General features: G+C 40.8%; 1 protein-coding gene across 1 annotated transcript in view; it reads left to right on the top strand.

The window, feature by feature from the left end:
- FAM102B (family with sequence similarity 102 member B) overlaps window positions 1–12,867 on the top strand; it is a 69,456-nt gene extending 56,589 nt beyond the window's left edge. The window contains exons 6-11 of the mRNA XM_033200102.1: window positions 4,140–4,243; window positions 8,017–8,112; window positions 8,243–8,432; window positions 8,523–8,650; window positions 9,439–9,508; window positions 12,748–12,867. Of these exons, the coding sequence (XP_033055993.1) occupies window positions 4,140–4,243; window positions 8,017–8,112; window positions 8,243–8,432; window positions 8,523–8,650; window positions 9,439–9,508; window positions 12,748–12,790 (631 nt within the window). The 3' untranslated portion in view covers window positions 12,791–12,867. The remainder of the gene's footprint in view (window positions 1–4,139; window positions 4,244–8,016; window positions 8,113–8,242; window positions 8,433–8,522; window positions 8,651–9,438; window positions 9,509–12,747) is intronic.

Raw genomic sequence — 12,867 nt, 5'->3', positions numbered from 1 at the left:
AGAAATTGTATACTCTGCTGGCATATGGGAATCTGGTGGCAAAGCAGATCTGGGGTGATATAAGTCTCTTGAATAGCAAGGTTCTGACGTGTTCATATTCCGAAAGGAAGGAAATTATCATTTGTGAAAATGATTTCATGAATGTTACTGTCTCTCAATTCTTAAAACAACTCTGTAATGTAAATATTATCCATATATTTGAGTGAAGACATCGAGACTAGGAGGTTAAGGAATTATTTCTTCCAAGGTCCCAGGATGCAGTCATTCATTCAGTACATGTGTATTGATTGCCTGCCACATGCCAAGACTTAACAAGCTAGAAAAGACCAGCCCCTGCTCTGAAGGGATTCACTGATTATGTGGGAGACAGGCACACAGCATACAATGTCACTGGGGCACACAGGATAGGATCCCTAGCCACAGTTCCTTAGAAGCCAGGGAAATCTTTACTGAGAAGGGGATGCTGAGCTAAGTTTAAGGGATGACTAGGAATTTACTAAGCACAGGAGGTAGGTAGGGACACCCCACGACAGAAAACAGTTTGCACAAGTTTATGCCATCATTACAGGGCATTGAGTATTTAAGAAGTGTCAAGTAGGTAATATTGTCATTTTATGAGGTCATTTTTTACACATTCTTAACATTACTATAATGCAATCAAATTAATCCCATCTCTTTTTCTATACTTGATCTACATTAAGTGATTTCAGATGACGGATGTAAAAGCATTTTCAGAACAAAAGAGGTAATAGAACAAAAACTGGCACATGGCAAGCACTCAGTGATTATTTATTCAACAAGACTGAGTTGTCCAGGAAGCTAAGAGAGCTGCCAAGGCCCAGCTAAGATTTTGGATTCTAAATTTGCTTTACTATCAGTCCCCATAGCCAATGAATTTTCTCCATAGTGCTTAGTTGCCCCAGTAATAGAGCAGTTAGTACAGATAGCTGATATTATCAAGGGTTGCAGTTCTTCAGCTTGAGACCACAGAACAAGGGGTGCCAAATTGAAGGTGTTGCTTAAAGAGTTGTGGCTGTGGGATCAGGCTGGAAGGGAGAATGGAGCCAGAGGGGAATAGAGAGGGAAGGGGCCAATGTTTGGGAGGGCTGAGGGCTGGAAAACAGGTGTAAGACACAGAGGGGATAGAGACACTGTAATCAGGTCACCTGTGAAAGAAACTGGCATTAAAAAGGTAAGAATTTTTAGACATGCAGGCATGAGTCAGCTGTCAATGATTAATGACTATGACTATAGGCTCCGTTCTTTGTGTTTCTTCTTTATATTAGTTTTTCCCATGAAATATTTAATGCAGCGTGTTTTGTTTTGTTTTGCTTTTCCACAAAGCTATTTTACATTATTTGAAAATACGGGCCGGGCATGGTGGCTCATGCCTATAATCCCAACACTTTGGGAGGCCGGGGTGGGCAGATCACCTGAGGCCAGGAGTTCGAGACCAGCCTGGCCAGCATGGCGAAACTTTGTCTCTAATAAAAATACAAAAATTAGCCAGGCATGGTGACGGGCACCTCCCAGTTACTCGGGAGGCTGAGGCAGGAGAATCACTTCAACCCAGGAGGCAGAGGCTGCAGTGAGCCAAGATCGGGCCATTGCACTCCAGCCTGGGAAACAAGAGCGAAACTCCGTCTCAAAAAAAAAAAAGAAAAAAGAAAATACAGCTGTTGGTAATCCAAGAGGCAGGTCTAGGCCAGACTGCAAATTCTAAGGGATTTGAGTTTTATGCCGAAGAAGCTATTTAAATAAGAGAGTAACATGTTCAGAGGCATGTTTCAGAAAGACCACAGTGACAGTAGCATGGAGTAGAGGTTGGCAGACCAGCAAGGAGACCCTTGCAGTCAGCCAGGAGAAAGGTACAAAGGCCAAAACTCAAGTAATTAGTGAAGATGGAAACGAGATGATAAGTAGGAAAAATACTAAATGAGGATCTGGGATTTGGAAATTGATTGGATATGGGAAAATGTTATTAGGAAGGAGGCAGAGGTGATATCCATAATTCTAGTTTTGGTGACTTTTTGGATTACAATGACATTTACAGAGAGAGTAAAAGAAGAAAGCAGGTTTTGGGAAACATGAGTTTAGTTGGGTATATATTGAGTTTCATATATATGAGTTTCAAGGACAAATACTTGAAAGTGTCTCAATAGGATATCTAAGTCTAGAATTTAGGAGATCCTAGGCTGGAAATAGTCAATAAATGCAGTAGATTTAATAGCAATCTTAAATGTCTCTATCCCCAAGAATCCAAGTAGCCTGAGAACTCCATTAAGATAACAGGGTAAGAATTTAAGAATTGCCATAAAGCAGGTCAGCTTCATTATTCCTTCAGCCACCTCCCCGTTTTATCTCAGGTCACCAAGGGATAGTTTCTAGGAAGATGTGGTTTTCCTCTGCAATATCAGCCTCAAAAGGTTAGGGATTGGCTGGGCGTGGTAGCTCGTACCTGTAATCCCAGGACTTCAGGAGGTCAAGGTGGGAGGATGACTTGAGGCCAAGAGTTAGAGACCAGCCTGGGCAACATAACAAGACCCTGTCTCTACCAAAAAAAAAAAAAAAAAGTTTTTGTAAGGTTAGGGGTGTTTTCTAATAAAAATCCCTATGATAAAAAGAAAACACAATGGGATGACGACAGTCAACAATAATTTATTGTACATTTTAAAATAACTGAAAGAGTCTGGGTGCCATGGCTCACATCTGTCATCCCAGCACTTTGAGAGGCTGAGGCATATGGATTGCTTGAACCCAGGAGTTCAAGACCAGCCTGGACAACATAGGGAGACCCCCCATCTCTACAAAAAAGATTTAAAGTCTCTACTAAATATAAAAAAAAAAAAAAAGCCAGGCATGGTTCTGTGTGCCTATAGTCCCCACTAATTGGGGAACTAAGGCAGAAGGATTACTTGAGCTGGAGAAGTGGAGGCTGCAGTGAGCCATGATTGCACCACTACACTCCAACCTGGATGATAAAGTGAGACCCTGTCTCAAAATAAATAAGTAAAAAATAAGAGTATAATTGGACTGTTTGTAAGAAAGGATAAATGCTTGAGGTGATGGATACCCCATTTACCCTAATGTGATTATCATGCATGGCATGCCTGTATCAAAATATCTCATGTAACCCATAAATATATATACCTACTATGTATCTACAAAAATAAAAAAATAAAAAATAAATTTTTTTTGAAACAGAGTCTTGCTGTCGCCCAGGCTGGAGTGCAATGGTGCGATCTCGGCTCACTGCAACCTCTGCCTCCTGGGTTCAAGCGATTCTCCTGCCTCAGCCTCCTGCGTAGCTGGAATTACAGATGCACGCCACCATGCCTGGCTAATTTTTGTATTTTTAGTTGAGACTGGGTTTCACCATGTTGGCCAGGCTGGTCTGGAACTCCTGACCTCAGGTGATCCACCTGCCTTGGCCTCCCAAAGTGCTGGGATTACAGGCGTGAGCCACTGCACGTGGCCAAAATTTTTTAAAGAAAAAAAAACTGTTCGAAATTAAACTTACCCCTCCTTGCTTCACAGCTTTTACGTGGAATAGGAGTTTGAATTAACCAATGAAAATAGATCCATTACTACTCCCAGAGAATCCAATCCAAAAAGCAAATCTAAACAACTGGGCCTCTCTGTAGACTCTCCCTGGGCAGATGAACTGTTTACAGAGATGAAGGTAGAAGATAAAACCGTGGATACTATTCAAGAAGCGAGTGGAGCCAGCCAGGGAGCACAGGCTCTGAAGCAGGAGGCATGAGGCATTCTCCTCCCAGCCTGATTCAAAAGGGCTTGGCGCTGCCTTCCTCAGCTGAAAGGTGCCGTCCTGAGTTGACAGTTAGAGCAACACTCCCTTGACCAGTGCCGGGTTCACACTGACAGAGGCCTCTCTTTTTAGGACTCTATGGAGACAATGCCCTTTTCTTGTTATGTAAAAAAAAACCTTTTTCTCTTACGAATTTTATTCAAGTTTGAAAAGATGCTTATACGTTATCTGCTGATCTTTATGACTTTCACCCTCAAAGGGGTAACATTACCCAGCAGTTTATGCCAGGGCTTCCTCAGTTTACCAATCAATGACTGTTGCAAACTTTGAGGCTCCCCTACAACTCCAGTTTGCAAATGTTTTTTTACAGGCCTCCCTCCACTTCAATGTCTATACCAATTGCTGGCGAATCTGAATCTTTGCAAGAAGATAGAAAAGGTGGAGAGACTCTCAAAGTGCATCTTGGAATAGCAGGTATGGGTGTGTGGCTTACTGGTTTTGTAATTTGTGAGAGACTACTTGATGCCCTAAAAATTCCCAAAGCCCTTCCAGATTTAAAATTGTGTGGGTATTTGACTTGAAACAGGCCAATAAGAATCAGCAGTTTTAATTATTTAATTCTTGGTTGATCCAGTGCTTTATTTAGTCTAAAGTATTGTGCTCTGACAGATTAAAAACTAGGTGTTACAACGACACTCCGGTCATCACTGTATGCATCTACTCCCCACAGGTACAACAGAATACTACAGGATTTTTTCCATTTTTCCCATTCCATTACCCTGCAACTTCTGTAAAGCAACTTCTGCCTCTCAGGTGTTGCTCCTCTTCCATGAATCGCTTTCCCTCTGTCAGTGGTTCTCAAGCCCTAGTGTGCATCAGAGTCACCTGGAGGGCTTGTGAAAACACAGGTTGCTGGCACAGCAGCCAGAGTGTTTGATTCAGTAGATCTGGCTTAGAGCCTGAAGTTTTTTATTACTAAGGCATTCCCACAAGACCCTGATGCTGCTAGTCCCTGACCACACCTTGAGATCCATATTTCCAGGCACACTTCTCGCAGCAGTCAAAATCTGCTCCAGAAGTAAAAGCGTGGTGGGGAAAATGTCAAGGTCACAGGAGGAAAAGGACTTAGGAGCTTCCTTCTGTCTTCAGTATTACGGGAACAGGATGTATTGTTTGAAAGAAGGGAAAGAAAGGTGAAGTGATATAATTAACACTTTCACTACCTTTTAAAATATGCAAATATATGATTTCTTATAAATAATAGTGACTCTGAAATGTCCTGTTTTGGGATCAGTGGATTTTTTGGGAACTTGTAACCATTCCATTAGCTCCTTCTCTTCAGCATGTAAATATTCTGAATTCTTTCTCATATTGAAAAAATAAAAACAAAAACTCCTTAGCCCTACATCCTTCTCTATCTACTGCTCTCCCTTAGGCTGCAGCAGGCTGGCACACGTGCTCACATGCTCTGTGTCTTTCCCCACCCTGCCCCAAATATATATAGAGACCTCCCTCTCTCTCTCTCTCTCTGTGTGTCTGTATGTGTGTGTGTGTGTGTGTGTAGAGAGAGAGAGAGAGAGAGAGAGATCAGCAAGAGATGATATATGTACCACACACTTCTTGTAGCCAAACTTCTACAAAGAATATACTGTCCATTTATTCCTGAACACATTAGCCATCTGGCTTCCATCGTCTGCCCTGTCTTGATGCTATCCCCAGATACATGATTGTCAACTCCTGTGGACATTTGTTCTGGTCTCATCTGATGGCCAGTTATTCTTTCTTGATGCTTTCTCTTCCCTTGGCTCCTCTCTGACCTTTCCTTTTCTAGCTTCTTAGAGGCTTCTTCATCTTCCTCCAACTTCCCTTTACATATTGATGTTCCACAGGGTTTGGTCCCCTCACTTCTTTGAGCAATGCCATCTACACCCTTGGCTTTATCTGTCACATAAATGTAAATGTGATTGTTTGATGTAAAGGTGATCAAATGCTTTGGGGAAAGGTCCACTTCATACCAAATGTTACACTGAAATCCATCTGTTTCTCTTTCTCCCCAGCCAGACTCTAAGTTTTTCATGATCAGGTCTTATTGATCTCTGTATCCCCAACAGAAAGCCTGGGACACAGTAGATGTTGAGTGACTGTTGAATAGGCATCCTTAGGTGTCTAATTCCGCATATCTAGCACAAGTCCTCCTACCTTTTCCTCCTGTCTTTTCTACCTCAGTTTTCCTGACACAAACTTCTGCTTTGTTATTGAGTCCTGCTATTTTTGCCTATGAAACATCTCTCACTCTCAGCCGGATTATTATGAAAACCTTCACTCATATGCCCCCCGTTTATCCTGTTGCCAAAGTGTTCTTCCCAAAATGTAGATCTGATCATGTCACACCCTTCCTTGAAGTCACTGAACTGTTTCCTTCTTTAAACTCATAGAAGGTCCTTCATGAACAGGCATCTACTCATCTTTCCAGCCTCTTTTCCCTCAGTTGTTATACTACACTACCCTGTATGCCAACTTTCCCAAACAATCTGCTTCCCTACAAACAAGGCATGCTCTTCCTTGTGCCTTTTCTTGCTCATCTAGCTCAGGAGTTCCCAAACATTGCTCAAGTCCTGGGGTTAACCTCCTCTGTGAGGTCTTTCTCCCATTACCAGGTTGTGTCAGATGCACTGTCCTTTGGAGCTCTTAACAGCTGCCTTTTGGTGCTTGTATTTTTGTACTTACCACATTGTGTAAGTTTTGCTTCTACCTCTAAACTCTAAGCATGTATTTTGTCTTACTTATTTTGTACTTCCTATACCTTGTACAGTATTAGGCACCTGACTTGGTAAAATATTCATCAATATTGATTGAATGAATAAATTTTGAAAACCAGAAGATATGTGGATGACTTAAGATCTGAGCCAAACCCAGAAGTAAAGAGCGCTGCATAACTCTTGATATGAACTAACTTTTTGGGTTCAGATTTTGCTGATTTTGCTGCATGTTTGGGTTTGGACCACTGTAGAGATGCTTGGGCCACTTACACTCTGTCCAGAAATGAGAAACCTTTGCAGAAGGACCAGGTTACTCCAGTAGCTTCCTTGTTTGCAGCATTTGTTGGTCCAAGTGCATGCAGTATCATTTATAGAATGGTTGCTATAATAGCTGTGTTACTCAGTTGCTTTCCTTCTGCTTCTATGTTAAAAACAGTTCTTGTTTCCAAATATGATTGTGCCCTAGGGAAAATGGTCACAGTTCTGCATTCTCTGGAAGAAGCCTGGTTCTGAAAATATATAATTGGCACCTGGAATATATACATGATCAGAAACTATTAGAAATGGCTTTGACACTGCCTTTTGTACATTTACGTTGAATCTGAATACTATAATCACTTTCTTAAGAACTTTTATTCTCGGTGCAATATCCCATGCTGTGTTGCTTTAAGCCACAGACATTGCCCAAATTATAGCCTAGCACTAGCAACACTAACATTAAAGTAATAGAGTACTCTAGCTTGTTGTTGTGATGGATTTTTAAGGAAGCTGTATTTGCTTAGAAACCACACTAAAACCTACCAATTTTGTGAATATTTATAAGAATACATCAGGCTGGGCGTGGTGGCTCAAGCCTGTAATCCCAGCAATTTGGGAGGCCGAGACGGGCAGATCACGAGGTCAGGAGATCAAGACCATCCTGGCTAACATGGCGAAACCCCGTCTCTACTAAAAGATACAAAAAAACTAGCCGGGCGAGGTGGCGGGTGCCTGTAGTCCCAGCTACTCAGGAGGCTGAGGCAGGAGAATGGCGTAAACCCGGGAGGCGGAGCTTGCAGTGAGCTGAGATCCAGCCACTGCACTCCAGCCTGGGCGACAGAGCGAGACTCCGTCGCAAAAAAAAAAAAAAAAAGAATACATCAGAGTCGTTTTTATTGGAGAATACTGAACACTAAAACTATAGCAGTTTTAAGATAGAGTGCTGTTAAATGTTTTGAAAAACAGAAGTTTATTACATGGACTGAACTAATAAGGACTGAAATAATTTTTTTAATGTTATGAAAAACATAATACTAAGGTATTTAAATACTTTGTATTTCTTACAATACAGTTATTTCCATTGTACTGACTTAAAAGGATGTCTCTCATTTTGTAGCTTATTGTTTTGATAATGAACTTGGCAGAGTTTATAAAGTCTGCAGATTAGAATACAAGTTGACCGTTAACTTTTTGGCAATAAGAGTGACATCATGTTATGACATATTACAGATCTTTCAGCAAAGAGTGCCTCTGTTCCAGACGAACTTGGTGCCTGTGGACATTCTAGAACATCAAGCTATGCAAGCCAGCAGTCAAAAGTATCAGGTAGAGGCTAACAGTGAAGTTGAATTCCTTATTGTTCCAAAGGGACTTGAAACTGCTGTGGTGTGGGGGAAGGATGTCAGATTGCAGTGTTTGATATGAGTATGATATCTAAGGTGATTTTCTCTGACAGGGTATAGCACATGTCACTCCCGGTCATCTAGTTTCTCTGAGCTCTGCCACAGAAGAAATACCTCAGTGGGAAGCACATCAACAGGAGTTGAAAGTATTCTAGAGCCATGTGATGAAATCGAGCAGAAAATCACTGAGCCAAATATTGATACAGCTGATAAAGAAGATACAGCTTCAGAAAAACTCAACAGGTATCCTTTTAGTTTAAAGAATAAATTTTAATTTTAAAAAAACTTTGTTTTCATAACAATAAAAAGGAAAAAATGTAATTCTTTTCAAAGATGCCCAGTGAAACAAGATTCTGTAGAATCTCAGCTGAAGCGAGTTGATGACACCAGGGTGGATGCAGATGACATTGTGGAGAAAATATTACAAAGTCAAGACTTCAGCCTTGATTCCAGTGCCGAAGGTGTGTAGATAACTGTTCAGCTTAGATTCCTGTAATCCAGGTTTTTGTAATCTGTGTAGTCAGCAGTAAAGAGGCTCAGAACATCATGATATGACTGTTGCGTATTTGTATAGTACATTTCATGCCCATAAAAATCTCAAGATAACTTTATAACTCATTTATTAATGAGAATGATTATTGAATTTAGAAAAAGAACACATTTTAGTTAAAAGTGATCAATTTTAAATAAAACATGTATTGTGTTTTTAATTATGCCCAGATGTCTACAACGTTCGTATACCTAATGATAGGTATCTACATCTGCTTTTGTTATAAGTGCTTTAAGCCACTGTTGTAATTTAGAGGTGGTCTTAGAACAATAGTGAATAATGGAATCCTTCATTCCCTCCTTAGAATTTTCACTGATACTGAAAATTTGTATGCCACCAGTTTGAAAGATATAATTACTCATGTTGATGTGAATAGAAAGCACTTAACAATGGACTTATTTTCATTATGTAGCTGGGTGTAAAGAGAAATAATTAAACCTTACTTATGGAAATTTGTAGGAAGAGCTATCTTCATTACTCAGCTAAAAGAAAAACAGCTTTAGAAAAGTTGGTGAGAAATAACCTTTAGAGTATCTTTTAAATTGCCTATTTTAAAACATGTGTATGTAACTTTGGTTTTTACGTTGTTTATTTCTTTAATAAACTGAATTGTAAAATATGGATTATTACAATATCAATACTATTTGACAATAGTCTAATAATTGTGCATGTAACAAGCATTTTAAATGTGTATTGCAGAAGAAGGACTAAGGCTATTTGTGGGTCCTGGGGGAAGTACAACCTTTGGCAGTCATCATCTTCCAAATAGGTAAGTAGTACAAATAGTGTCTTATTAAAATATAGACTAATTTTTTTTTTTAATCATGAGTAGAGGATGATGGTTGCAAAGTTTGTATTAGGCTGAAGCTAGGAAACACAGTAGTAGTTACATAAGAAGAGTTACAGCTCTTAGCGTAGCTCTCAGTTTCCTTTATTCTGGATATGTTTGACATTATATTTTATAAATTAGTTTTTAATTTCCTTAGAAGTATTTTTAAAGTGTATTAGTCAAGGACCAGTAGACCATCGGGAAAGTTGCAATATAAAAGGACATTTAGAAAAGACTTCTTAGTCTTTTAAAACATTAATTTTTTATTAATATATTTTCTAGAGACAGCGCTGTTTCCCAGGCTGGAATGCAGTGGTGCAATCATAGATCACCGTAGCCTCAAACTCCTCAGCTCAAGTGATCCTCCTGCCTTAGCCTCTTGAGTAGCTGGGACCATAGGCATGCGCCACTGTGCATCACTAGTCTGATATTTTAGGAAGAGCAAAGCAAAATTATATTTTCAGTCAATGGTCTTATCTTTTCTGAGCAGTTACACAGCCACTGAGCAACTTAAGCGCTGTTAACCTTTCTTTACTCTCCTTTTCTCCACCCCACTGCTATACATATTAAGAAAAGTTCTGAAAACCAAATACCATTTTGCTGGTTATTCAGATGCAGATGAAGAAAAGTCACCTGCCAAACTTACCACTGATTATCAGCACTGCAGCAGATAACAGTGAGCACAGACACCGAGGACAGTGTAGGAATTCTGATCACTCCCTTGCTCCTTACAACCTGCTCCCCACACTTCTGTGCACCCCTAATTCCATTCCATGTCATATTTATGTAGAGTCCCTGCAAAACTACAGAGTGAGTCACAGTTTCAGGGGGGAGCCCCTTGGACCAAGACAGTTATTTTATTCTCTCATGCTCAAAACCTAAAAGAATTTGCATTGGCCGGGCGCGGTGGCTCAAGCCTGTAATCCCAGCACTTTGGGAGGCCGAGACGGGCGGATCATGAGGTCAGGAGATCGAGACCATCCTGGCTAACACGGTGAAACCCCGTCTCTACTAAAAATACAAAAAACTAGCCGGGCGAGGTGGCGGGCGCCTGCAGTCCCAGCTACTCGGGAGGCTGAGGCAGGAGAATGGCTAAACCCAGGAGGCGGAGCTTGCAGTGAGCTGAGATCCTGCCACTGCACTCCAGCCTGGGCGACAGAGCAAGACTCCGTCTCAAAAAAAAAAAAAAAAAAAAGAATTTGCATTCATTTCTTTTACTAATACTCATTTCAATGAGTACCTCCTATTTGTCCAGCACATTACAAGGCTCAAAAATAGACTAACAGCAAAAACCTACATCAACAATTAACTACAATCAGATATCATAGATAGGTAAGAGAGAGACATATAAAGCTACTTCCAGGGAGTAATGTGAAAAAGGATTTACAGAAGATATAACACTATTTAGATCTTTGATTGACTCATCTGCTTATTAAATTCAGTAACTGTTTCTTGGGCCAATTTCTGGGTAAGAATGCAAGTAGAAAAGACCCATCTCTTACCCTCTGCTGGCTTATAGTCTAGCACATGGGGCTGGCAGGCTATAGCCCATAGGCCAAATTGGCCCACTGCCTGTATTTAGCAACTATAGGTAGCATTGAGCATTTATTAGTTATGTGCCAGGCACAGGTACATATATATTTTTTTATCCAATTCTTATGTAGTATCTTTCAGTGCTCACAACATACTGCAATTAGTTTGGTGTTTTTTTAATGGAAACAAAGATACAAAGAAGTAATTTTAGGCTGGATGTGGTGGTTCACACCTGTAATCCCAGCACTGTGGGAGGCTGAGGCGGGTGGATCACTTGAGATCAGGAGTTCAAGACCAGCCTGGCCAACATGGCAAAATCAAATTTGGAATTCTCCAGCCATTGTTTTCCCCAACCCCTCCTTCTGTTATTCTGATCTACAAATTCTAGTCCCCAGCCCCTCTGAGCTTTGACCTCTGACTCCTCCCCTCAGAGAGACCAGCAGGCTGTGTCTGGGGTCTTCCTCTCTGCACTGCAGGCTCGGAGGATCCTGAAGGAAACTGCTTCAGGCAGCTAGCTGGGGCGGTTGTCAGGCTCTCTTCATTTATTTCTTGTTTCTTGGGACCACAGTCCTGCACTGCCTGTTGTCTAGTATGTGCAAACTGTCATTTCACTTATTCTATCCAGTTTTCTAATTATATAAGGCAGGAGGGAAAGTCTGGTTCCTGTTACTTCATCATGGCCAGAGGCAGAACATTTTTAAAAGGGCATCTAAAAGCCAGTGTGCCTTGCTGCCCACTATGGTTTCTTCAAATTCTGATTTTCTGTAGGTATGAATGGGTGCTCACTGGCATTCTGTTGAGGAAATTCCTATTTCTTCTGTAGAATGAATCTGTGAGAAAAGGATTTTCTGGGCAGTCAACTGAGAAGTCCAGCCAAGTCCATGGTGGGCTAGTAATCACTACTACCTTACTTCTGTTGTTTAGAATTTCCTCTTAAAATGTCATTAAGGGAGACACTAGTCATGGTGGTTGCTTCTGGGCTTACTAAACTCAGGCACACTCAGGGTGAAATGACCAGTAGTAAGGTATACCCTGACATCTTGACAAATTGGGAAATGGGTACCTGGTGATAACTTTAGGCAGTAATGGGCCAGGCATAGTGGCTCATGCCTGTAATCCAGCACTTTGGAAGGCTGAGTTAGGAGGATTGCTTGAGCCCAGGAGTTCTGGTTGCAGTGAGCTTCAATCACGCCACTGCACTTCCATCTGGGCAACAGAATGAAACCCTGTCATGAAAACGCCACAATATTATGACAGCTGAAGACCATCATCATTAACTCAGTGTGAGTCCTGATGCACTGCCAGAGTCAACATATGCTCTTGGATGAGACCGATTTTAGAATGGATAGATAAACATGTTTGAAGAACATTTCTTGCCAACGTTTGTTGATTGGTCAAGAATTGGGGAATTGTAAGATTATTTTGGGAATAAGTGCAAGAGAATCAGGATCTAGACTAATCCAGTGTATTAATTATAAACATTTAATATTTCACATAGTTTCTATCCATGATGCCTTTAAACCTTGTGGAAATCAGATCTAGTAGAAAAATACCTAATGACCCATCTCTCCAGGGACAAGGTTACTTGGAACAGTTTCAAACACTACAGCTCAAAATTTTGAAGTTTTTTTCCTCTACTGTTTTAGGGTAGGGTCTGGAGCTTATGAACAAGTTGTGATCAAACGCTAGAAGTCAAGCCGGTGAAAACATTTCCCTGTGGATTTAAGATGTGAGTAGTTGATGTATCAAGGCATTTTATTCAAGCA

The sequence above is a fragment of the Trachypithecus francoisi genome, unplaced genomic scaffold (assembly GCF_009764315.1).
Source record: "Trachypithecus francoisi isolate TF-2019V2 unplaced genomic scaffold, Tfra_2.0 Lachesis_group5, whole genome shotgun sequence".
NCBI lineage: Eukaryota > Metazoa > Chordata > Mammalia > Primates > Cercopithecidae > Trachypithecus > Trachypithecus francoisi.
Note: the sequence above shows the minus strand (reverse complement) of the source record. Positions and strands in the feature narration are given on the sequence as shown.